General features: G+C 38.7%; 1 protein-coding gene and 1 non-coding gene across 2 annotated transcripts in view; one reads left to right on the top strand and one right to left on the bottom strand.

Moving 5' to 3' along the window:
- Knl1 (kinetochore scaffold 1) overlaps nucleotides 1-26,828 on the bottom strand; it is a 79,359-nt gene extending 52,531 nt beyond the window's left edge. The window contains 10 exon segments of the mRNA XM_028885927.2: nucleotides 3-375; nucleotides 2,163-2,215; nucleotides 3,667-3,704; nucleotides 5,573-5,606; nucleotides 7,110-7,162; nucleotides 11,834-11,895; nucleotides 15,479-15,538; nucleotides 16,649-16,688; nucleotides 19,098-19,149; nucleotides 26,283-26,828. Of these exon segments, the coding sequence (XP_028741760.1) occupies nucleotides 3-375; nucleotides 2,163-2,215; nucleotides 3,667-3,704; nucleotides 5,573-5,606; nucleotides 7,110-7,162; nucleotides 11,834-11,895; nucleotides 15,479-15,538; nucleotides 16,649-16,688; nucleotides 19,098-19,132 (748 nt within the window). The 5' untranslated portion in view covers nucleotides 19,133-19,149; nucleotides 26,283-26,828.
- Nucleotides 26,721-26,802, top strand: Trnas-gcu. The gene has a single exon. It is a non-coding gene; the product is annotated as a tRNA-Ser (tRNA).
- Nucleotides 26,829-27,681: the final 853 nt, after the last annotated feature.

The raw sequence follows: 27,681 nt of genomic DNA, 5'->3' as shown, positions 1-27,681 counted from the left end.
TGCACTGTTTGATTCGTTGGAGTAAATAGGTATCTCAGAATTTTCCTTATCAAGAGAAGTACTGTATTTTCCTGTTTTCAATCTTTTTATGAAGTTGTCAGAATTTATCTTTTCTGAGAAAGTATTTTGACTTATGGAAATTGTGGGGCATTGTAATTCCTTTTTAATTCTTGAATTCTCAGCATGACGCTTTAAATTCTCCAGAAAGGATGCAGTATCTATCTTTGTGGAATTTTCACTTTTGGTACAATCTGAAAGGCCTTCGGTAATCATCACAGTGTGACTTGCTGTCAGGTCCATTTGGTTTTCATCTGAAAAAATGACTGTCTGGTCATTTGCATGTTTCCTTTCATGGTTGTAGTCTACAACTGAAAACTATAATGAAAAAGAAAAAAAGAAAAAATGAGACCAAATATAAAGCTTTTTTGTAATTTATTATTTTATTTTTATTATGTGTATGGGTGTTCTGCCTTCATTTTTGCCTATGTGCCACTTGCATGTCTGGTGCCCATGGAGGCCAGAAGAAGATGTCAGATTCCCTGGAACTGGAGTTACACATGGTTTTGAGTTGCCATATGGGTGCTGGGAATCAAACCCAGTCGTCTGGAAGAGCAGCCAATGATCTTATCAACTGAGCCATTTCTCCAGCTCCAAAAATGTAAGTTTTGAAAAAGGTATTTTATAACATACACTCTATAAACACAATTAGTAATAGTTTCAAGCTATATTGGTTTATTTAAATCAATGGTGTATTATATGTAATTTGTTACTACATTTTTTTCCCTAGGGCTAGGGATGTAGTCCAGTTGGTAGAGTGCTTGCTTACCGTGAATAAAGCCCTGTGATCAATCCCCAGCACAGCATAGACCAGATATGTTAATCCACACCTATAATCCCAGTACTCAGGAGGTACAAGCAGGAGGATTGGAAGTTCAAGGTAGGTGGGCAGAGTGGTGCACACCTTTGATCTCAGCACTCTGGGAGGCTGAGGTAGGGAATCTCTCTGTGAGTTCAAGACCACTCCAGTCTACATAGTGATCTCTAGGACTGCAAAGGCTACACAACACAGTGAGACCCTGTCTCAAGCATCAATAACAAAAATATGCAAGGTTATTCTTGATTTCATAGTTAAGTTTGAGGTCATATTGGGTTGAAGACCCTGTTTCAAATATACATTTTTTTGGGGGGAGGTAATAGGGTGGGGGGATTAAAGTCTCTCAGTAAATTACTTTTTGGTAGTTTATGAAAAATTAAAATTCGAAGTTAATCACATGCCTTCCACGCTGACTAAAAAAGAAAAAGCACTGAATATATGAAATGCAACCATAATGGAAATTCTTTATTGAATAGGTCACTCCAACTCTAAATAAAAAGTCTTAGAAAGGCATAAGTACATGATGGCTAATTCATATTATACTCTGTACTTTGGATGTTTTGTTTTTGAATATACAGTCTCCAATTCCTTGTTATTCAAAGTACAGTCTGGGCACCTACTGCCAGTATCACTTAAGAGATAGAAATATAGATTCTTGGGGCTGTTAAAATGACTCAACAATTAGGAGCATTTTCTACTCTTTCAGAAGACCAAGGTTTGGTTTCCAGCATCTGCAATGGCAGCTAGCAACTGTCTCGAACTCCAGTTCCAGAGAATCTGGTGCCCTCTTTTGGCTTCTCTGGGCACCAAGCATGCACATGGTGCATATACATACATAAAGCAAAACATTCACACACACTGTAACAAAATAAATATTTTTAAAAATGAGATATATAATCTCTGAAGAGTTTACTCTTTTCAACCAGACACAAATTCATCTACCTACTTATACACAATGCATACACATATTTTCTGTGTGTATGATGCTGAATATTGAATACAAACCCTTGCACATGCTAAACAAGCTACCACTGAGCTACATCTTCAATCCAAAAAAATCCATATTTTAATAAACTTCTGAGATATTTCATGTACTCATTAAAGTTTGAGAGGTCTTGTTATTATTCAAATTGGATCTAATCGTCATCAACTAATTGGAAATATAGGAAGTTTTTATAGGCTATAATAATTCACTTTGGTAAATTATCTCAAAATTACACACTGCCATAAAATTTTGTTATTTAACTATGAAAGATTAAATTATGAAGATACTTGCATGATCTCATACCTCTTTTTGTTGTATCTGGGTCTGAATTGGAGCACAAAGTAATGTGTTCATACCTACGGAACAAACAGAAAAGAATTACAGTAAGAAAAACATAGTGCCAGGAGTCTGATTTTCTTTTTTAGGACCTTCATCAGTTAGATGTATTTGCTAGTGGCCTGGTTGCTTGTTTGTCAACTTGACACAAGCTAGAGTTACCTGGGAAGAGGAATCTCAGTTGAGAAAATCTAAGTCTATAAAGCAGTTCCTTAATGATTCCTGTGGTAAGGTCCACACACTATGGGAGGTGGCATTCCTGACCAGGTGCTCCTGCTTTAGATAAGAAAACAGGCTGAGGGCTGGAGAGATGGCTCAGAGGTTAAGAGCTCTGCTTGCTCTTCCAAAGGTCCTGAGTTCAATTCCCAGCAACCACATGATGGCTCACAACCATCTGTAAAGAGATCTGGTGCCCTCTTCTGGCCTGCAGGGATATGTGCAGATGGAACACTATATACATAATAAACAAACAAATCTTAAAAAAAAAAAAAAAAAAAAAGAAAGAAAGAAAAGAAAGCAGGCTGAGCAAGCCATGTTGAGCAAACCAGTAATTAGCATTCCTCCATGGTCTCTGCTTCAGTTCCTGCATCCCTGTTGTTCCTGTCTTGAGTTCCTGCCCTGACTTCCTATCATAATGGACTACAACTGTAAATAAAAATAAACCCTTTCCTTGACAAATTGTTTTTGGTCATGGTGCTTAACACAGCAATAGAAACGTTACTGAGACAACCAGTTACTAAGCTCTTCATAAAGAAGAATTATGAATTAAACATTTTTAAGACTTTGAACTCCTGTTTCTCCCCCAATCCTCCTTTTCCAATGCTGGTGATCAAACCCAGGACCTCACACATGGCAAGCAAGCATGAGTTATACTGTGGTCCCGAAAAGCCCTTTTTTAATGACAGAGGACCATGATTATTATATTCATTTTGGAAATAAAATATTTTATATCTGTGTTAGTAACTTTATCTACTTTTTTGGTTTTTTGATACAGTGTCTATGTAACCTTGGTTGGCCTAGAACTCACTCTGTAGATCAGACTGGCCTCAAACTCAGAGATCCACCTACCTCTATCTTTCAAACACTAGAATTAAAGGTGTGTGCCACAACACCTGGCATTATTTTTATATTTTGTCTCATGTATCCCAAGTTGGACTTAAACTTGCTATATAACCAAGGATGACCTTGAAGTTCTGATCCTCCTCCCTCCACCTCCAGAGTGCTAGGATTACAAATGTACACTACATCTGTTTTTCATTAATTTTCTTTTTCTCTCTTTTTTTTTTCTGGAGCTGAGGACCGAACCCAGGGCCTTGTGCTAGCAAGCACTCTACCAATGAGCTAAATCCCCAACCCCTCATTAATTTTCTTAAGATTTATTTATTTTTTGTGTATGAATGTTTTATCTGCATCAAAGAATCTAGATAAAGCAAAAGATTATGATTAAGAGAAGCATTTTGGTCATACTCACCAGTAATTGCACAATAATTATCATCTGAATTCTTATTCCTTTAAAAAAAAAATATGTGATTATGGAGAGTCACACAGTTGAAGGAGTAAGGAAAATAGCCAGGCTAGTGGCATACGCCTTTAATCACACCACTTGAACTCTACATAGTGAGTTCTAGGACAGAACTATACACAATGAGATCCTGTCTCAAAACAAAACAAAAAGACTAAGGAAGATAAAAGATTTTCAATTTGCAGGCAAATGTAACTAGAAAAAAATCATCCTGAGTGAGGTTTTCCTCACTCATTGATTGATATGAAAATCAGTAGAACCATAGAGGCTATAGCATGTTCCCTAGACGATACTTGTGGCACTGAACTATAACAACTAGTAGAAAATTAGAGACCCTTACTTGAATGGTCTTAATAGTGTGTTAAACTAAGAACACCATAAAAACATGACTATTAAATATCACATAGACTTTTGAATATATCTGTAAAAAAAAAAATTGAATTAAAAATGATTTAAAATAAAAAATATATATAACAAAAAAAAAAAAAAAAAAAAAAAAAAAAAAAAAAAAAAAAAAAAAAAAAAAAATGATTTTTTTTTTTTCTTTTTTTGAGACAGGGTTTAATAGCCATGGCTGTCCTGGAACTTACTATATAGACCAGGCTGGCCTTAAACTCACAGAGATCTACCTGCTCTGCCTCTTGGGTGCTGGGGAATAAAGGTGTGCTTTCTTCTCTTCCCTTTCTTTCTTTCTCCTTTCTCTTTATTTATTTATATTTTAGGTATGAGTGCTCTGCATATATACCTGCATGTTAGAAGAGGGCATCAGATACAATTATAGATGGTTGTGAGCACCCATATGGCTGTTGGGAATTGAACTCAGGTCCTCTGGAAAAGCAGCCAGTGCTCTTAACTGCTGAGATCTCTTCAGCCCCCACAGGCATTTTTTCTTTTTTATTAAAGACCTGTAAATCAATTCATTTTCTAAAACTTGAACACTAAAAAAAGTAAAGAAAAAAGAACCCAAGTATCTACAGTAAAAAACTGACTATATACTATTTGATAATCTAATTTATGTTGTTTTTCAGAAAAGCTAAAGATCAGCATGTAAAGATCACTTCTGCAAGAACACTCAAAATAACTGACTGTGGGAAATGGATCATCCAAAGAAGAAAATAATTGTTTACTTTTCATGTTTTGTTCTTCACTATTTCAAAACCATGGCTATTATTAATTTGATGCACTTCAAACAACTTTAATTTTAGAATCTTAATAGGTCGGGTAGAGAGACAGTTTAGTAGTCAACAGGACCTTCCAGAGGACCTGGGTTTGATTCCCAGTACCCACATGGCAACTTACAACTGTCTAGAACTCCAGTTCCAGGGGATGTGATGCCCTCTCTGGCCTCTGTGGGCACTGCATACACATGGTACATATACATGCATTGAATATATGCACACACAAGCAAAAATATAAACACATATGTACATGTTGTTCTAGCTGAGCAATTACATGGAAAATGTATAATTGATTTAATCAGGCTTTATGCCATCATAAAGGATCTTTATGCCATCTTCATGATCCTTCATATCTTCAAAGCTTTGGTGAATAATCTTACATAGTCATCATTTAAAACATTTACAAGTAGATTGGTGAACTAAATTCCCACACATGAAAGTTATACTCGGTGATGAATTTAAGAATTTATATATGAAAATGGAGTTTGTTATTACTACTAAAACTATATACTTATTTCTCAGATATAATAATACATATACTAAACTCTACAGTTTGTATTTTGAATTAATGCTAAGTGCTTGCTAAAAGAAAGGATGCTAAAATAAAAATATTTAAACTTTCATTTAATAGGAATAAATAACCATTTAAACATAATTAGTGCATGCCCCTTACTTACTGTAGAGTCAGCACATTTTTTCTGGCTTCTGTCTCTAAAAATAAAATAAAAAGTTAAAGTTGCTCAAAGATGCTTGATCAAGTATTAGAAAAGTTATATAAGGGGGTTGGGGATTTAGCTCAGTGGTAGAGCGCTTGCCTAGCAAGCACAAGGCCCTGGGTTCAGTCCTCAGTTCCGGAGGGGGAAAAAAAAAGAAAAGAAAAGAAAAGTTATATAAGGATGTTAACAGCAAAATTTTAAAAAATAACTTATTATTTAACCTTTCTGTCTCCCTGACTAAAGATATACTTCATTTCTTTTTTTCTTCTTCTTCTTCTTTTTTTTTTTTCTGAAGGGTCAACTTGCTATATATAGCTCAGGCTGGTGTTGAACTTATCTTTCTGCCCCAGCCCAAGAATGCTGGGATTACAGATGTGAGCCCCCACATTTGGCTAAGAATATATTTTGTGTGCGTGTTATACACAGATGTTCATGTGGGTGTGCACACATATACAATGTACATGTGTGGGCAGGAATATGTAAGCCAAGGGTCAATGCTGTGTGATGTTCTCTATCACTCTCCACCTTATTTTTTGAAACAATATCTTTCACTTAACCCCAAGCTCACTGATTTGGTGAGCGGTTTGCCAATGAGTTTCAAGGATCCTCCTGTCTTAGCCTCCTCAGTGCTAAAATTGAAGGCATCTTAGAGTTTGAATGACTGATGTTGTCCATATTCTTGGGCAGTTGAACACCTGACCCTAGTTGGTGGCAATGTTTGATAGGTTTAGGAAGTGTGGCCTGCTAGAGGAAGTATGTCTCCAGTGGCAGGCTTTCCAAGGGTATAAAGGGCTTGTTTACTGTCAGTTTCTTCTCTCTACTTCATGTTTGAAGTTCAAGATGTAAGCTCTCAGCTCACAACTCCAGCTACCATGCCTGTCACTTTCCTGCCATGACAGACTCATTCCCTCTGGAACCATAACCACACAAAAATTGTTTCTTCTATAAACTGCCTTGGTCATGGTGCTTTATCACAGCAAGAGAAAAGTAACTAATACAAGGTATGTACTACCACACCAGGCTCCTGCACACTTCGAGAAAAGTAACTAATACAAGGTGTGTACTACCACACCTGGCTCCTGCACACTTCATCACAGTAGCCTACACTTGGCTTTGAAGTGGGTACTAGAGATCTAAACTCGTCCTCACGCAGGTATGGCAATCACCTTACTTATCCCTTAGGACACATTATTTAAATAGTAAGACAGGGTTGGCAAAATGACTCAGCAGGTGACAGCATTTGCTGCCAGGCATGACCCAAATTCAACCCCAGGAGACCATGTGATGGAAAGAAAACAGAATCTTGACTGTCTCTTGACATCCACATGTCTTATGATGTATGCATGTTATACACACACACACACACACACACACACACACACACACACACACTTTCTCTCTCAAGTGCGTGCACCCAGGTAGATGTGAAATTATAAGTACATAATCACAGAAAAATTGTGAAGAAAACAGATTACAGGAACTGCAATTACATATTTACCTGCAATTTCTGAATTTCTCTCTGTTTTCATATGAGACTCCGTCTGAAATACTCTAGAAGTGAAAAAAATAAAGAATACTGAAAAGCTGCTTCTTTTTTTTTTTTTTTTTTTTTCCCGAGACAGGATTTCTCTGTGTAGCTTTGCACCTTTCCTGGAACTCACTTGGTAGCCCAGGCTGGCCTTGAACTCACAGAGATCCGCCTGCCTCTGCCTCCCAAGTGCTGGGATTAAAGGTGTGTGCCACCACCGCCGGTGAAAAGCTTCTTTTTGAAAGATTTTACTAGTTTTATTATTCATTTGAGAAGTACCTTTTGTTAGTGTCCAAATTTCCTTTTCACTCTAAAAAAAAATGGTAAAATTTTCTAATTATCTGTATACCAAAAGAATTGCTTTATTTTATCTATCTATCTGTCTGTCTGTCTAGGGATGGGCTTTTACTACATAGCTCTAACTAGCCTAACCTGTAACTGCCTATATAGAACAGGCCGAGTCTGGGTGTAGTGACATATAACTTTAATCCCAGCACCACAGAGACTGAGGCAGAGAATCTCTGAGCTCGAGAGCAGGCTAGTCTCCAAGCAATAATATACTCCAGATTCAGGGGGTCCAGCACCCTCTTCTGGCCTCTGGAAGAGTAGCCACCTTAGGTTCCAGCAGCCATGACAAACCCTGTGTATTCCCTCAAACCATAAAAAAAAAAAAAAAAAACAACTCTAGAACGAAACTGTTCAAACTTCATTTAAATGATATTCCGATAGCATTTAGCCAGCAACATAGTACCTCCAATGAGCTGACACTAATTCCTGTCTTTGGTCTCTAAGAACAATGATGTTTGCATGTAAGTAGCTTTTTGTGAATTTCCCACTGTCCTCCAAATCTACCCCCATTTTCAAAACGTGTGGAGGTTTAGTTTTTGTCTTTTTGAAATGAGATCTTGCTGATTTGTCTATATTAATCTTAAACTCTTAGTCTTAAGTAAGTTTTTCTATCGTTGTGTGCCAAGTAGCTGGAATTCAAGGTCTGCCAAAGATATAAAGTAAGTTCAAAATAAGCTAGGGCAACAAACAAACAAAACAAACAAAAAAACCCAAACAACAACAATAAAAAAACACCAATAACCACAAAAAAATGGACTTTAAAAAGTTTGGAGAAATATAAATGTGGAATGAGAAAGAATGCTGATCAAACCAAAGAACTTTGCTAAGATTTCTAAACATGAAACAATATGGCCTCTTCCTAAAATGTTTCTAGTTACTTCACAAAAGGTTAATATGAAGTAGTCTAAGATAAACAGAAAATAAAATTTTAAGAATTTGGCATTTACAGAAAAGAACTATTCTGAAATAACCTCTACTCCACAGGAATTTCTCACAAGTAGCTGAGTTGAGAACATTTCAATTCATTCAATGTTGAATAAAAAAAACAGAATCTAGAGTTATGTATGGTCTCACACTGGAAGTCAGTATTAGAGCTGGGCAGTGGTGGTGGATGCCTTTGACCCCAATATTCAGAGTCAGAGGCAGGCAGATCTCTGTGAGTTCAAGGCTAGACTGGTCTACAGAGTGAGTTCCAGGAGAGCCAGGGCTATACAGAGAAACCCTGTCTTGAAAAAACAAAAACAAAAAAAAAGGTGGAGTACAGGAGTTCAAGGCCAGCCTAGTCTACACAAGATCCTACAACAAAAAAACAAACAGAAGCACAGTCTACAAAAGGAAATTAAAATTACAAGAAAAGCATAATTCATTAAATAAATAAATAAATAAATAAATAAATAAATAAATAAATAAATAAATAAATATTCTGAATGGACAACCTTTAATCCCAGCACTCCTGAGGCAGAGGCAAGCGGATCATGTGAGTTCGAGACCAGCCTGGTCTACAAAAGGGAATTCCAGGACAGTAAGAGCTGTTACACTGTTGGAGGCCATCTAGGTTTCCTAGTGGCTTTACCCAGAACTGCATAAGAGGATGATTTGATCACAGGCCTGAGTACCAGGCATTTGTGAAGGTCTACACTTGGCTGTAACTAGCAAGGGGGAGGTCCTTTGCCTCTCTGTCTTTTTTATAAGGTCTCTTTGTCCCTTGGCATTGTTATAAATAGCCCTTTGGAATAAAGTTCTGGGCCCATAGATAAGGATCCAGGCTCACCCGAGGCTATCCTGTGTTTTCTCTATGTTTCTCTCCCCTCTTTATTTCTAAGTCTCTTATCCCTCATTGCTCAAGAGTCCCTGGGGTAAATAAATGTGAGAGCTGGTCACCCACATTACAGAGAGAAACCCTGTCTCGAAAAACCAAGAAAGGAAAAGAAAAAGAAAAATATTACCTAGAACTACACACCAAAGAAGTTGAAAACTGTATATATAGTTTGTTATGGATTTCAAAACACAAAGCAATCACTTCTATGAAAGAACACAAAGAAATTCACTAGAAACAAAGAAAGTTAAGATAGCAAAAATGAAATTCATGAAACAGAAGAAAATAATAAAACCACACAATTAGGACACAACTGGGAAACAGTACAATTAATCTGCAAAGGTAATAAGTTTATTCTATATTTCTAATTTTTTTTTGGTTTTTCAAGACAGGGTTTCTCTGTGTAGCTTTGCGCCTCTTTCCTGGAACTCACTTGGTAGCCCAGGCTGGCCTCAAACTCACAGAGATCCACCTGGCTCTGCCTCCCGAGTGCTGGGATTAAAGGCGAGCGCCACCACCACTCGGCGTATATTTCTAATTTTTAAACCTAGTTTTTTTTTAATGGTGAATGAATGTTTTGCCTGCAGGTATGTTCATACACCACATGTGTGCCTGGTACTCATGGAGGCAAAAAGAGGACATCAGATCTCCTAGAACTAGAACTATACACAATTATGAGCAGCCATATGGGTCTGGGCATGGGACCTGAGTCCTCTGGAAGGACAACCAACCAGTACTCTTAACTATGGAGCTATCACTCCAGCCTCAACATTTCTAATTTTTTAAAAACATTTTTTTTTTTCAGAGCTGAGGACGGAACCCAGGGCCTTGTTGCTAGACAAGACTCTACCACTGAGCTAAATCCCCAACCCCTTAAAAAACATTTTTAGGATCTTTGTGAGTTCGAGGCCAGCCTGGTCTATGGAGCAAGATCCAGGAAAGGCACAAAGCTACACAGAGAAACCCTGTCTGGAAAAATTTAAAAAAAAAAAACCAAAAAAACAAAAAAACACTTAAAAAAATTTTATTTTGTGTGCATTGGTGTTTTACCTGCACGTATGTATGAGTGAGGGTGTAAATCATATGGAACTGGCGTTGCAGACAGTTGTGAGCTGCCATGTGTGTGCTAGGAATTGAACCTGGGTCTTCTATAAGAACAATGAGTACTCACAACTCCTGAGCCATCTCTCCAGACCCAGTATTCTAATTTTTAAACTTCTTCCTCACTTTTGTTGGTGGGAACCTCTAATACAATGTTAAATAGCAGCAGTAATAGCAGTTACCACTGTTTTGTTATTGCTTTTAAAGAATTATTCTGGTTCTCATATAAAGATAATGCTGGCTGGGCAGCGGTGGCACACACTTTTAATCCCAGCACTCATGAAGCAGAGCCAGGAGGATCTCTGTGAGTTCAAGGCCAGCCTGGTCTACAGAACGAGATCCAGGACAGGACCCAAAACTACATGGAGAAACCCTGTCTGGAAAAACAAAAACAAAAATAGGAAAAAAAAAAAAAAAGATAATGCTGAATAACAACCTTTAAAATAACAATTTTGGCTGGGTGGTCTACAGAGTGAGCCTAGTCTACAGAGTGACTTCCAGGACATCCAGGACTACACAGAGAAAAAATAAATTGTATCCATACATTCACTCACATCATATGTACACAACACACCCACTAATAACAAGAAAAACATTAAACATTTTTACTTTATGTGTATGGATGTTTGTGCACATGTATGCCATGCCCACAAAGGCAAGAGAGAGCTCAGTCCCCTGGAGCTGAAGTTACAAAAGGTTGTGAATTGCCACGTGAGTGCTAGGAATCAAACCCAGGTCCTCTGGAAGAGCAGCCAGTGCTCGAAACTGTTGAGCCATCTCCCAGTCCCATAAATACATTTTTTTAAAGAATAAAAAAAAAAAAAAATGTGCCAGCAAGATGTCTCAGTAGATAAAAGTACTTGATATCCAAGCTAACAACCTGAGTTCAATCCCCAGAACCCACAGTAGAAAGAGAAAACTAACTGCCAAAAGTTATCCCCTGACCTCTATACACATGCCAGGGCATCCATTAATTTGCACTCACAGATACAAATGATATATGCAAACACTAACAAAAATTTTTAAGTAAAAGGCATTTTTCAAAATAAAATAATTCTCTGGTGCTGGTACGATAACTCAGTAAAGTGCTTGCTATATGAACATGAGGACTTGAGTTTGGATTCCCAGCATAGACATAATAAATCTCCCATCACTGTTGAGGTAGAGAGAGAAGGATCTCTGGGACGCATTAGTCAGCAAGTCTAGCTAAGTCCAAGAGTTTTATATTCAGAGAGAGACACTATCTCAAAAAGTAAGGTGAAGAGGAAGATACCTGAAATGGCACACACTCATGCACACAAAATAACTATTCTTTAATGTTTGTTTATGCAAAACAAGTTTACCCAAAGAAATTACCACCAACATATTTGATTTGACACAAAGAAAAGCATTACCTATAACATTTCACTTAACTTTCCTTTTAACTTACTTTATAGTATCTGCAAAGCTGACTCGACGAGAGCTTTTTCTAGTTCTTGGAGCATTAGGTTCCTAAGAGAAAAGAATATAGGATACAATTCTTAATACAAATCACTGTGAAGCCGGGCGTTGGTGGCGCATGCCTTTAATCCCAGCACTCGGGAAGCAGAGCCAGGCGGATCTCTGTGAGTTCAAGGCCAGCTGGGCTACAAGTGAGCTCCAGAAAGCGCAAGCTACACAGAGAAACCCTGTCTCGAAAAACCAAAAAAAAAAAAAATACAAATCACTGTGAATTAGGTCTCCATACTATTAGAAGCAGGGATCCAGTCTTATTTTGAATTAATGATAGAAAATTCCTCCAAATAGCCCAATACAGAAGCACTTAGTGAACATAAACATGATTTTCCATATACTTTTTTGGGGGGAGGGCAGTTCTAAGGATTTTCTTTTATTGTTGCTTTGTTTGTTTTGAGACAAGGTCTCAATATATAATCCATGTTGATCTCAAATTCATGGCCCTGTGCTTCAGCTTTCTGACTGCTAGGATTAAAGGTGTATACCACCACTCCTAGCTTGAGAATGATTTTCAGTAAGAGTTAAAACAAGCATATTATTTTTGCTTTGCGGCCTTTGGCTAAATCAAGTATAAAATAAGCATACTGACACAAGCAATATATAACAAGAAAGACTGGGCACAAAACAGGAGCTCTGTGGCCAACTATATCTTATTACAATGTTCTTCTAAAATTAAAAACGAACAAACAGCTTATTGTTTGTTTTTTTTATACAAGGTCTTACTATGTAGCTATGACGAGCCTGGAACTCTCTATGTAGACCAGGGTCTCCTAGAACTCAGAAATCAGCCTGCCTCTGCCGCCTGAGTTCTGGGATTAAAGGCATGAAGTACCATACCCATCTAAAAAACCGTTTTCACTATAGTAAAATACATATAAGTTACTATCTTTTGTAACTGTTATAGTTATTTTAGACATACTCTCCCGTAGCCCAGGTTGCATTCAAATTTGCTATGTAACCCATCCAAGAGTGAACTTGAAGCTTCATCTTCCCAGTGCTAAAATTACAGGCCTGTGCCATCATGCTGAGCTACAAATAATTTATAGTCTTAACCATTCTGCCTTGACAAGTACTTACACTTTTTTGTTAGTGGTAAAAAAAAAAAAAAAAAAAAAAAACAAATTAAATTTATCATCTTTACCTTTTTTTTTTTTTCCCCCGTTTTGTTTTATTGAGACGGGCTTACTCTGTGTAGTCTTATGTGTCCTGGAACTCACTCTGTAGACCAGGCTGACCTGAAACTTAGAGATCTACTGTGTTTGCCTCCTGAGTGCTGGGATTAAAGGCATATGTCACCACCTGGCTCTTTACCATTTTTTAAAAATTGATGTGTACATTTGTGCCCATGTGAGTTTATGTGCATCACATACGTACAGGTGCCATGGAAGTCACAAGAGAGTGTCAGATCCTCTGGAACTAAAGTTACAGGTAGTATAAGCCACCCAACTGGAACTGAATCTGGGTCTTCTGTAAGAGCAGGAAGTGCTCTTAACCACCCTCATCTTAACACTTTTAAGTGTACAGTTCAATAATGTTAAAAACATCTTGCTATGTAACCACTCTCTAGATCATCTTACAGAATCAAACTGTACTTATTGGGACTAGAAAGAAGGCTTAGTGGTTAAGAGCACATACAGCTCTTGCAGAGAATTGAAGTTCATTTTCCATGTTAGGAGGTTCCCAACCACCTGCAACTCCAGCTGGTTAAGTGGGGAATCTGATGCCTCTGTGACCTCTCTGGCCACTTGCACTCTTGGGTACCTAAGACACACAAAATTAAAACAAACAAACAAAATACACAATGAGATCCTCCCTTCAAATCCTTGTCAACCATCATTCTATTTTGGTCTCTATCGATTTAACTACATATCTCATATATAGTTAAATAAGAGTCTGTCTTTTTGAATTTTTTTTTTCAGTTAGCTCTTCAAGATTCTTGCATGTTGTAGTATATGTCAGACTTCTAATGCTGAATTTCATTATATAGAAATACCACATTTTGTTTATCTAAACAAAATGGATAGACATTTAGATTTCCTAACTCTTGACTACTCTGAATAGTGTTGCCATGACAATGTATTATCTCCTCTTTTTGTTTGTTTTTTTGTTTCTCTGTGGAGTCCTGGATGTCCTAGATGGAACTCGCTATGTAGACCAGATTGGACTCAAACTCAGATATCCATTCCGGAGTGCTGGGATTAAAGCCTAGGCCACCACGACCCAGCTGACTACGTATCTCTTTAAGGGGGCTGGAGAGATGGCTCATTAGTTAAGAATATGTATAGCTCTTGCAAAGAATTCAGGTTTGGTTCCCAGCACCCAAATTGGGCAGTTCACAACTAGCTGTAATTCCAGCTCCAGGGGATCTGACTATCTCTTCTGGATTCTGTGGGCTCTAGACATACCCAAGGAATACATACTGATATGGAGGCATTCATATATAAATATAAATTAAAAACAACCAAGAATAGTATGCCATCTATATTAAGCAATCTATATGGTCAAAGGTCTAATCAGATACAGTAGGCATGACAGGCAGTAGATAAAGTGCTGGCCATATAAGTGAGAGGACTGCATTTCCAATCCCTAACTCCATGTAAAAAGCTAGACAGGTAGACTAGAGAGATGTCTCAACATGTAAAGGCTTATACTAGTTCCTGTGTCAAGGTAAGAAATCAATAGCATTCCCAGCAGGGGTTAAATTATTATCAACAAATAAGAGTTTTAAAAATATAAATGCCAGCTTATTCAAGAATTTGGATTTTAACACTGCCACAGGGCCTCATGCACAGTATGTAAGCATTCCACCACTGAGTTACAGCTCAAGCCCAAAAGTATTGTGGCATATTTTGATCGCACCCTGATACTCCCAAGACTGCCCAATAAAGTTATACCTTGAATTGAGGGCGGAGCCAATAACTAGTTAATGGGAAATGGCAATAGAGAAGCCAGCAATTTGGATAGAGAAGGCACACAAGAAGGAAAGGGCGGGGACTAGAGTTTGAGCTCTCTCAGTTCTGGGACAAGGGAAGAGACGTGTCTCTTGTGGTATCTCTGGCCAAAAAGCAAAGTCAGCTAGTTGCTACACAGCCTCTCTGAGCTAGCAGGTTTTCACCCTATCCTTTGACTTCTGAGTCTTACTGATAAACAGAACAATAGAGACTTAATTCAAAGCCAATGGGACCAGAAGCCCCATCAAGCTGCAGCCTGAGTGATCAGAGGGAGAGGCAGATGATAATTAAAATATCAATAGATTTATGTGCAGTTGCTAAGCCAACAGAAAAACATCACAAAAGTATTTGAACAGTAACATGGACGCAATGAGATACTTACTTGTACACATTTAAATGGGAATCATTTATGGTATTGTCTCTTCACATAGCTAATAAAATTCATGATGGTCACTGAAGCCAGACATGACAATAGATATCTATAACCCTAGCACTTGGGAAGCTCAAGCAGAATTGTCACAAGGTCAGAGTCACTCTGGACTATGTAAGTGAAACCTAATCTCAACAAACCAAGTCTCTCCACAAAACAAAATCACTGAAATTCCAAAGCATCTGCACTAGAGACTTACCTGAACTGTCTCATTTCCACATTTTAGGTCCTGAAGAGGACTCCTTGGGGGTTTCAAAATCTAGAGACAATAATTAAAATTAGTCATGAAAATCTAACATAGCTCCTAGTCAATTTAAGTTATATGAGTAGAAAACTAAAATTTCCACTGAAATTCCTCAAAGTCATATTGTTCAGTGTTATGTGGCTGATTTAATATGCCTTCTCCTGGCCAACTCTCCCAAATTCTTTTGCACAAAATCATCTCAAGTGGTCTAGGTAAAGCTCCACACTAACTCAAGGTTACTGAGACCATCCAACAGTCTGAAATTTCTTTGTTCCTAATGTTCAGTTCAGGAATGAGGGCATGCCCTAATAAGATAATCACACTAACCCAATTCAGTTCTAAGTTTTCCTATCTTGAAGAAATACATAAAACTCTTCACATAGAACTTAAACATGAAAATAAGGAGAGAGATAATCATATAAATTATGCCTGTTAGCAAAATCTACCCAAAAGCAGTCAAAATAGAAAAGAAAGAAAGTCTTAACAGGATTATACTAGAATTTCTTATGGGTAAATTTTGCATATAGGCACCCTATACTGTTTTATTTTTTAAGTTTCATAATATAACATGAATTTACTATGTAAATCAACTTGGGTGAACTTGTGGCTTATAATAGTTTGAATGCCAGGTTAAATATATTTTTTTTAAGACTTATTTATTTATTATGTATACAGAAGAGGATGCCAGATCTCATTACAGATGGTTGTGAGCCACCATGTGGTTGCTGGGAATTGAACTCAGGAACTCTGGAAGAGCAGTCAGTCCTCTTAACCACTGAGCCATCTCTCCAGCCCTAAATATATTTTTTAAGAGAAAAATATTATACATTTTAAGCATTTACAATAATGAAGTATAATTTATATAGGATAAAATGTGTTAAACACATTTGAAAATATCATAATGATGTAGAAATATACTAATAAAAGTTTATTAAATTATTTAAAAGTGCAAAGACATGAATTTTAGCCTATTTACTGAACTGTATAACAAGATTAACTATCTGAATCTTTATTCAGAAAGCAATAAGAAGCTAGTTGGGATGTCAAGGTAAAGCCACAATTAATATTACTATACTTGTATTCAGTAAAAATAACAGCATTAGTTTAAATAAAAATATTTCTTACCGAGGAATGCCGTCTTCTAACAGGCTTCTGAATATTATCACTAAAAAAAAAAAAAAAAAAAAAAAAAAGGAAAAATTATGTGTATGTAGATCAACAACTGAATTTGTAAAAGCTATCATCACCTCATTACCTCATCCCTTATGTGTTATAGTATAAGACTTCAGTGTTTTATCTCTGTGAGTTTCGAAGCCAGCCTGCTTTACAAAATGAGTTCCAGGGCAGCTATGGCTGTTGCACAGAGAACTGGGTGGTGGTGGAGAGCTTTCTTTAGCTGGGCACACAGAAGGTAGAGGCAGAAGGAACTCTGTGAGTTTGAGGCTAGCCTGGTCTACAGAGCAAGTTCCAGGACAGCCAGGGCTACATAGAGAAACCTTGTCTCAAAAAAGAAAAGAAAGAAAAAGAGAGAGATTTAATGGTTTTTCTTTATTTTTTTAATTTTATGTGTATCGGTGTTTGCCTGCATACCTGTGTGAGGGTGTCAGATCTTGGAGTTATAGACAGTTGTTAGCTGCTGGGAATTGAACCCAGGTCCTCTGGAAGAGTAGTCAGTGCTCTTAGTCACTGAGCCATCTCTCTAGCCCCAAGCAATCAATGTTTTAAAGGCATGCTGTGGTCAGCTGAAGCAGAAGAATCACAAATTTGGGGCCTGCCCTGGATACCAAGTAAGTTCAAGGCCAGTCTGGGCAATTTTATGAGACACTGTCTCAAAGCAAAATGTAAAAGTCTGGGGCTATAGCTTAGTGGTGAAACACTTGTCTAGCATGAATGAAATCCTAAATTCAACTTCCAGTACCAAAGGGGTAGGGGGTGAGAGGAAGAGGCTGGGAGTGTAGTTTAGTGGTAAAGCATATGTTTAGCATGCTGAAGCTTCTTATGCCTAGATTAAATAACTTTTCAAACAATGGCTGGGTGTGGTAGTACACACCTTTAATCCTAGCACTTGGAAGCAGAGATAGGTGTATCCCTGTGAGTTCCAGGACAGCCTGGTCTTACAAAGCAAGTTCCAGAACAGCCTGGACTGGTACAGAGGAACCCTGTCTCAAAAAACAAAACAAAACAAAAACAACAACAAAAAAATCATGTTATATAAGACTATCTCTTGGCTGGGTGGTGGCCTTTAATCCCAGCACTTCGGAGGCAGAGGCAAGCAGGGTCTCTTAGTTTGAGGCTATCCTGGTCTACAGAGTAAGCTCCAGGACAGCCAAGAACTGTCTCAAAAAACAAAAAACAAACAAAATTCCCATAATCAGTATCACATAATTTATCATATCTACAGAGGTACAATTATTAAAATAAACAATCTCTAAGTCACCAGATACTAACTGTGGTACTATGGTATGATTTTTGGACTGGGTTTTTAAACTCCCAAATGCCTCCTAGCCAAATAGATAATGGTGAGGTGTAAAAAAAATAAAGACAGTTTAGAGACTCAAATAATCTAGAGAATTCTTAACTAGTCTAAAGATCACAGGCATTATGTTCTACCAGCTAGCTGTTCCAAGGAAGAATGTGAGTTTTTGGTGCCACACTTGGTTTTCAAAGAAAAACTAAAAATTTAATTACTGTATGAAATCTTGAGATTTTTGCAATTTGGGCAATTAACTAAAAAATTAAGTATCATGTATAAGTTAAAACTAAGAGCTGGGTAGTTGTGGCGCATGCCTTTAATCCTAGCACTTGGGAGGCAGGGGCAGATGGATCTCTGAGTTCCAGGTCACCCTGGTCTATACAGAGCAAGTTCTAGGACAGTCAGGGCTATAAAGAGAAACTCTGTCTTAAAAGAACAAACAGACAAATTTAAAAAAAAAAAAAAAATAGGGATATGTGTGGTGGCACATGCCTTTAATCCTAATACTCCGAAAGTGGTACTTCTCTATGAATTCTAGGTTAGCCTGGTGAAGTTTCAGGCCAATCAAGAACTTCATAGTGAAATTGTCTCAAAAAACATTATTTTTAAGTGGCAAACAGATCACTAGTTTATGATGTTAATTTTGGAGAAATCATTTCACCTCCTAAGGCCTTAATGAGATGAAAAGTGGTACCTATGCAAGTCCTTCAAGTCCTCAGTTCTTATTTATTTGTTTTGTGTTTGTTTGTTTATTTATTTATTTATTGGTTTTTTTGAGACAGGGTTTCTCTGTGTAGCTTTGCGCCTTTCCTGGAACTCGCTTTGTAGACCATGCTGGCTTTGAACTCGCAGAGATCCTCCTGCCTCTGCCTCCCGAATGCTAGGATTAAAGGTATGGGCCACCACTGCCCGGCCAAGTCCTCAGTTCTTACTCTAAGTGAACTTTTACAAAGATATGGCATAAGGGCTGTCACTTTATAACACCGACTTCTTTTACTTGAACAAAATAGAAAACAATTTCAGACGTCACTGATAGTTCTTAACTAGTTTGAAAAGAATCTTTCTTAAAGAAAACATTTGAGCAGCACTGAATGAACTTACTTCTCTTCATTAGCCTCTGAAGACATCCCATCCATTTTTGACGACTTTTTTTCTGTAAAAAATACATAGTATTAACAAGTAAGAAAGATGATAAAAATTATAATCTATGGGAGATTAGAAGCATGAGTGAGACTTTATAGTTATTTTGTAAATACCAAAAATAAGAAACAAAAACCACATTGTAATGGATGGAACTAGAAAAAATCATCCTGAGTGAGGTAACCCAAACCCAGAAAGACAGTCATGGTATGTACTCACTCATTAGTGGATTCTAGATATAAAATAAAGAACAATCAGACCACAACCCATAGAACCATGGAGGCTAGATATATAGCATGGAGGTCCCTAGGACGACTGTGGCTTATAATAAATTTCGGTTTTACTCAATTATTGAAAAAAAATAGCCAAACGATGGAAACACATGAACTATGAACCAAAGGCTGAGGGGCCCCCAGCTGGATCAGGCCCTCTGAATAGGTGAGACAGTTGATTGGCTTGATCGTTTGGGAGGCAACTAGGCAGTGGGACCAAGTCCTGTGCTCACTGAATGAGTTGGCTGTTTGAAACCTGGAGCTTATGCAGGGACACTTGGCTCAGTCTGGGAGGAAGGTACTGGACCTGCCTGGACTGAATCTACTAGGTTGATCGCAGTCCTCGGGGGAGGATCTGCCCTGGAGGAGGTGGGAATGGGGGGTGGGCTGGGAGTAAGGGGAGGGTGTGTGGGGGGGAGAATAGGGGAACCCGTGGCTGATATGTAGAACTGAATGGTATTGTAAAATAAAATAAAATAAAAAAAAAAAAAAAAAAAAAAAAGCACATTGTGAGCTCTAAAACATAAGGGATTTAGGACAGTTTAAATACTGTTATACTCCCCCCCCCTTTTTTTTTTTGCTTTGTTTTGTGCTGTGGCACAGGGGAAAAGGCAAGGACTTTGCCTCCACTTTGCATTTGGTAACTCTGGCCTCCCAGCATGACTTTCTGGCAGGTTCTTTTTAGGTTCAAACTTTTGCTCAGGTTGGCCTAGAATTATAGCACAGTGCTAGTACTCCAGGAGTAGTTGCCACACACACCTTTTTTGTTGTTGTTTATTTATTCTTTTTTTTTTTTTTAGTTTTTTTTTTTTCCAGATGCAGATTTTAGATGTTGTGCACCATTGGCATAATTGAACTCAACTTTGAAAGCAGCGTGCTTTTTGAGCCTTCTCCGTGTTGTTTATTTATTCTTTTCATGTGTGCATGCACGCATGTGTGTGTGGTTGCATGTGTATGTATGTACTTGTATAATACAGAGGATGACCAGGTGTCCTCCTCTGTCTCCCTCCACCTCACTTCCTTACTTGGACAAGGTTGCACTGAACCAGAAGCTTGCCATTTGGGCTAGGTTGGCTGGCCATAGGGCTCCAGGCTCTGCCTGTCTCCATCACCCAGTGCTAGGTTATTGGCACATACAGCCTTTATGTGGGTCCTGGGGATTTGAACCCAGGTCCTCATGCTTGCAAAGCAAATGCTTTACCCACTGAGCCATCTCCCCATCTCCTCCAGCACCCCCCTCCCATGTTATACGAGATATATATATAATATATAATATAATATAATATATATATATATATCAATATCAAGTTCCAGGCCAGCCTTGGCTATAAGCCATTCCTCCTCCCTCCCAGTTTCTCACAAAAAGAAATAAGAAGGAAGGGAGGGAGGGAGAGAGGGAGGGAGGGAGGGAGGAGAAGGAAGGAAGGAAGAAGGAAGGAAGGAAGGAAGGAAGGAAGGGGATAAAATCTGTAGACTAACACTGAGTATGATGATATGGACTTTCCAATAAAAATCTGGCCTAGTTTGCATAATAAATAATATATAACACTTAACTGCATAATAATTCAACGCCTAAATGGAAATCAACTAGATATCTTTTTTGGGTTTTTTTTTTTTTTTTTTTTTGTTTTTTTTTTTAAGGACAGGGTTTCTGTGTAGTTTTGGTGCCTGTCCTGGATCTCACTCTGTAGACCAGGATGGCCTCGAACTCACAGAGATCCACCTGGCTCTGTCTCTGGTGTGCGCCACTACCGCCTGGCTCAACTAGATTTTTTTCTTTTTTTTTTTTTTTTTTTTGGAGCTGAGGATTGAACCCAGGGTCTTAGCAAGCGCTCTACCACTGAGCTAAATCCCCAACCCCTCAACTAGATATCTTAAATAGTGAATTTATCTTAAGAAAATTAAACTATGCTGGGTATCCTATAATCCTAGCACTCAGGAGATAGAGGCAAGGGAGATTGCTACAGGTGCTAGGATGAAAGGCATGTGCCAACCACACATAACCTTTAACACATACATGATACTTAATTTTTTAATTTTATTGCCTAAATTGCAAAAAACTCAAGACTTCATACAATAATTAGATTTTCAATTTTTCTTGAAAAAAGGATGGCAACACAACTCACATTCTCTAAGTTGCCAAGTGTCCTTGAACTCACTCTGTACCAAGACTTGTCTTGAACTTTTGATCCTCCTGTCTCAGTCTACCAAGTAACCTCGATTACAGGACAGCACTACTAGACCCAGCAGTATTGCTATTTCACATGCTATAGTTGACCATTCAATTAGAATTCTACTCAGCGAGTATTAACCCTGGAAAGGACATGAAATAGGAAGTTAAGGGCCATTGAGACAGCTCAGCATGTAAAGGCACTTGTCACTAAGCTAACTACCTGAGATCAATCCCTGGAACCCACATGACAGAAGGAAAGAACCAGAACTGACTCCCACTAAGTTAGCCTCTGACCACCACATGTGTCATGTGTGTGATGGATACACATACACAAGATAAATAAATACATACACGTTTTTTTTTTCACTGAATGCATTAACTAGAATCTTACTTCCAGGTGTCATGTCGGGTTTAAAAATAATAGCTACAAAATTTGATAACTAGATTTAGCATTTCTACCATAACATTAAATTAATACCATATACACAAACTACTAAATGTTCTTACTTTTAGCAATAAAGACAAAAAGAAACCTAAAAGATAATATACTTATTTCACACATTGTTTATATATAATAAAAGCTAAATTTAGGAAACAGTGATTCATTTTAAGTCTGAAACAAGTATGTGGGTTTGGGTTTTGTTGTTCATTTGTTTTTTTGTTTTTAAGATAAGTCTCACTATGTAGTCCTACCTGGCCTGGAACTCACTTAGGATCATGCTGGCCTCAACCTTCATGGGTTTCTTTCTGCCTCTGCCTCCTGAGTGCTGAGATTAAAGTCAAGGACAAATACAACTGGCTTGGCTGGCTTTAAATATATACATATGTAATTTTTAATTATATATGTATTTATTACATGTAATGTATATGAGTGTTTTGTTTGCATTTTTATCAGTGTACCACCTTTGTGTCTGGTGTCTGTGGAGACTAGATCCAGAAAACTGAATCCAGGGGCTGGAGAGATGGTTCAGTGGTTGAGAGCACTGCTACTCTTCCAGAGGGTTTGCTGGAATTCAATTCCCAACACCCACAAGGCAGCACACAACTGTCTGTAACTCCAGTTTCAGTGGATCCAATACAATGTAGGCAAAACACCAATGTACATAAAGAAGAAAGAAAGGAAGGAAGGAAGGAAGGAAGGAAGGAAGGAAGGAAGGAAGGAAGGAAGGAAGGAAGGAAAGAAAGAATGAAAGAAATAAAGAAAAGAAAATGGAATCCCCCAGAACTGGAGTTATGGGTGGTTTTGAGGTCCTTCCTTTCAAAGATCAGCCAATACTCTTAACTACTGAACCATTTCTTCAGCTCATAAATGTATGCATTTAAAAGTAATTTCCTACTTACAGTATTTCAACTGCTTGCTATTGTATTGACAATCTTCACTGGGACCTTACCTCAAGACTTCGTTATCCCTTATTACCCCCTGATTTTGGTAACCATACTAGCTGTTCTATTCCCATACAGAGATCTTTCTCAAATTAGTGTACTCATAAGTGCTATTCTCTCTTGGCAAGAAAGAAAGTGTTCTTGGTAGTACTATGCTTATCTTCTCTGAGCATTATGACTATAATTTAAAATTTCATTATATAAATTAACTGTTTCTATCATTTCCCCAAAGCTACCTTTGCCACAGCAGAAAATTGTGAAAATAGGGTGGTGTGTCTTAAGTTTGCTGTCATAGTCTAGCAGTGCTTTTAAATGGAAGGCGCTCAGTAACTATTTGCTGAATAAGTACCCTTCACAAGTAAACATGTGACTACTAACTAGTATATTTTGCTCTTCTGTAGCAGCAGTAGTTCAAAAACTGTGGGTTGTGACCCCTTTGAGGGTTGAACAACCCTTTCATGGAGGTGGTATACCAGATATTTATTTTACAATTTAAATTACCTTTTTTTTACATTATGATTCATAACAGTAGCTAAATTACAGTTATGAAGTAGCGATAGAAACTTTTTTTTTTTTTTTGGTTTTTCAGACAGGGTTTCCCTGTGTAACCCTGGCTGTCCTAGAACTAGCTCTGTAGTCCAGGATTGCCTCAAACCTGCCTCTGCCTTCTGAGTGCTGAAATTAAAGGTGTATGCCACCTCGCCCAGCTACAATGCAAATAATTTTTTGGTTGGCAGGTCACCATAACATGAGGAAGTGTATTAAAGAGTCACAGCATTAGGAAGGTTGAGATCCACTGCTCTATAGGAATAGTTTCAAATTCCGTACTTAAAACAGATTAAAAAAATTACTAGGAAATATTAACCTAAGGTAACTTAAACACTGTTGTTTAAAAGTCTTTGAGAATCATTCTTCTCCAACTTGTGGACTACTTAGCATTTAACTAATGAGATTCAAAAACCAAAGGGGGTGTGTGAAGTGCTTACTGGAAGTCTCTAATTCTATTAAATGTGTATTTTATTACATAACCCACAACAGAAACCCTTTAACAGAAACAAGCCAAGCCCCTAGACCATTACAATAACCTTACTTATAAAATGCTTTTTGATTACATTCATACTGAGTATTGATTGGTTCCAAAACTGCATTTGGCATTTAGGGATATACTTATACTTAGAGGTGTTTAAATATTATTTGTTTTTTAAACAGCCATTCTTGAAAACTATCAGGCACTGTGTGAACTACTAATTCAAAATAGTACCCAGCTACATCACTGTCGATTATAATAATATATCATTGTGAACAGTTTTAGCAACTGGTATGAATAAAAGCTAATGAGTTTTTGTTTGTTTGAATCAAAGTGGTACAATGTTCAAGAGACAAACTTATTTAATTAGTAATTTGACTAATTAAGAAAAAAGCATATTATCTTTATCTTCAACTTGTATTTATCAAATGGCCACTAAGTTGTTAAGACATATTCATTAAGTTTATTGAACCTAGTTATATAATAAATGGAACTGTTAAGTATTTCTTTTGGACTGTTTGAACCAAAAAGTTTGAGAATCACTAGTCTATATAGTCCAGGAGTCTGCAAAGTATTCACACTGGGCCAAAACAGTCTTTGAGGATTTTTTTTTTTAATTGAAGAAAGTAAACAACAACAACAACAAAAACATTATGTGGCAGAGAACATCACAGTGAACTACAGCCAGCAAAGCCTAAAATACTATCTGGCTGTTTGTCCACTCCTGAACTTATACAACCAAAATCTACAGTAAATATCTTTCCAGTCTTCATTGACAGATTCTAGATTTATGCTGTCAAATACAACAGTTATCTACACTGAAATTAAAACAAGTTAAAATTCAGTTTTTTTGGTAACCATAGCTGCCTGCATTTCTTTGTAACCATAACTACACTTTAAATGCTCAAAACATGGTTGCTAATGGATCCATGTTGGACAGTGCATATATATTACCATTACCACAGAAAATTCTATTGGAAAGGCTCATCCCATCCAGTATCTAGAGTCAGTATCTTCTCTTGTTCTCTTAACATCAAACACATCATGTATATCACCATTCCAACATCTGTTATTCCATTTACATATATTTATCATCTTGTAAAGCTTTCCAGCCATTCACACAGTCAGGAAGTACATTGCTTGAACCTAACCCTTTAATGACCAAAATCTTACAATATAGTCTCCTTTCATATCTATAAATCATCCCTCAACAATTTAGCCCAACAATGAAATGCCATCTCCATGAAGTCTATTTTAGCACAATATAGCGAACCTATAAGACATAGAAGAAACTCAACCGAACCATTTAACTGAAGTGAAGACTAACTCCAACCTTTAGTGTCTGGAATAAACTGCTGCTTCGGTTTTTAGCCACAGCCTTTATTTATCTCTGTTATTCTGTCTTGGTCCCTGTTCTATTGCTGTGAAGAGACACCATGGCCACAGCAACGTCTTACAGAAGAAATCACTGGGGGCTGCCTTACAGTTTCAGCGACTTATCCTCATGGTGGGGAATATGCCGGAGGCATGGTGCTGGAGGAGTAGCTGAGAGCTTCCACAGGCAGCAGCAGCAGCAGAGAGCCTAGGCTTGGCATGAAAGCGCCTCCCCACTGACACATCTCCTACAAGGACACACCTCCTAATTTTTCTAATCCTTTCCAACAATGTCACTGTCTGGTGACGAGACATTCAAATGTAGCATCCTAGGGTGGCCATCCTTATTCAAAGCACAACGTCTAACACATTTTTAAAATTCAGGTGGGTAATATTTTTCTCCCCATCCAAAGCCCGATGACGGAAAGGGAGTTTTATAATCGAAGTTGTGCCACGCTGATACTGACTTAATTAATGTTGGACCTGCAGAAACCCGAAACTCGACTCTTGGGCTCAGACGGACCACCAATTTAAAATTCCTTCCCCGCCTTCCAGTCCCGGCAGCCGGGCACCTCCAGATGAAGACAGGCGGCGGTACAGGATCCGGGGCCCTGACCAAAGATGGCGAGGGGGGGGTGGGGGAGCCCGGAGGCCGGCAGGGCGCCGCGCCCACACTAGGAACCGGCGGGAGGCCCCGGGGCGGGACGGAGCAGCGCTGCGAAAGGGGAAGCGAATCGCGCCGGTCCAGGCGAAGGGGGAGCGGGCCGCTGGGGCTCGCGCGTTCACCACCACAGGGGCCGGGACCTGCCGAGGCCGCAGGGCTGACCGAGCGACCCTCACCCGCCCGCCCGTCGCACGTTCGCGCTCAGACCAAACCCAAGCCCTCAGGAGCCCAGAACGAAAAGCAGGACTCTTACCCGCCACAGTCCCCCCGCTCCACTGGTTCGGGGTCCGCGCGCTCCTTCGGGAGGAGACGTCACCTCACGCCGTCCCGCCAGGCCGCGGGAAGCATTCAAATCTAACCGCCCGCGCGGCGCGCATGCGCGGTGCGGCGCGCCACGACGACCCCGCCCCTGAGGCTTCGGGCCGGCCCCTCCCCTAAGACGTCTTTAAACTTCTCTGTCGTCCTCTGCGCTCACTTAAAGTTTCCTCAACCTTTTCTCGTCTTCTACAGGATTTTCTTCGCCTCTCTCAAATACAGAGCTCTTATGCTGGGAACGGCCATCTTCTTCCGATTGCCTGCCCTGCCAACAAGCGGACTGTTGGCTTCCGTACAAAATGGCGACTTCCATGATATTGCGTCACGTCCCTCTAGGACTACTCCCTATAGCTGCCGGGAAGAACTAAGCTTCTGGGACGAGGTGGCCGAGTGGTTAAGGCGATGGACTGCTAATCCATTGTGCTCTGCACGCGTGGGTTCGAATCCCATCCTCGTCGGAAGCTTTTTTTTTTTTCCCTCAAGGTTTCTACCTAATGTGAATTTATAATTTACAGGATGAGAATAACTGAATATTTCACCGAGTTTTAATTCCTACTAGATTTTATCTAGCACCATTAGTCTCAGCATGGAGGAGTTTTTCTTTGCGGTATTAGGATTGGAAGGAAACATTTGAAAAGCAGCTTTTGACCTCACAGATGAAGAAAAGGCCGATGAAAGTTTTCTAGGAATCAGAGAATGTACTGGATTTAACTTCTTACAAAGTAAAAACCAGCACAGAGACTATAACTCCAGCTCACGTGTTCAGTAGTGGTCTGGAGCATGAAGCGACCTAGCTCTGATATAAGTTTCAGTTATTTAAAGAGCTCTTATTCGGAGATTGTTGTGGTTGTTTTTAAGTTTTTGAAACCAGAACATTTATTTTATGACTGACTGAAACCCTCAAGACGAACTGGATGCGTCAGCAGCTACCCTCTTATGTATAGATGATGTTCATTCACAGAATCCTTGTCTGAATCTGCGGTACACAGTTTTTAGGCGCCTCCCGCGGCCTGTCCTGGGAGTGTTTGTCTCTCAGCCTGGTCACTCCATTTATACTTTCTCTTGCACCTGGCAGGGTAGCCACACTTGCCACAGGTCGACTTCGGAAGGTGGCAGGCCTAGAGCCAAGCCGTGCCACAACGTGTGCATCTTATTGGGATGTTTTCCAAAGGAAGTTGTTCCTTTCGACGGTCATCTTGCTCTCAGGGCTGTTGTTTTGAGACAGTCTCACCGTGTAGTCCAGGCTGGCCTCAAATACAAATTCATCCTGCCCAAATGCTAGGATGGCAAGGATATCCCACTACTCGGGCTATCTCAGGGTTTGTAATACCTTTCCA

This window comes from Peromyscus leucopus, chromosome 4 (genome assembly GCF_004664715.2).
Source record: "Peromyscus leucopus breed LL Stock chromosome 4, UCI_PerLeu_2.1, whole genome shotgun sequence".
Classification (NCBI taxonomy): Eukaryota; Metazoa; Chordata; class Mammalia; order Rodentia; family Cricetidae; genus Peromyscus; species Peromyscus leucopus.
This window is presented reverse-complemented; position numbering and strand designations above follow the sequence as displayed.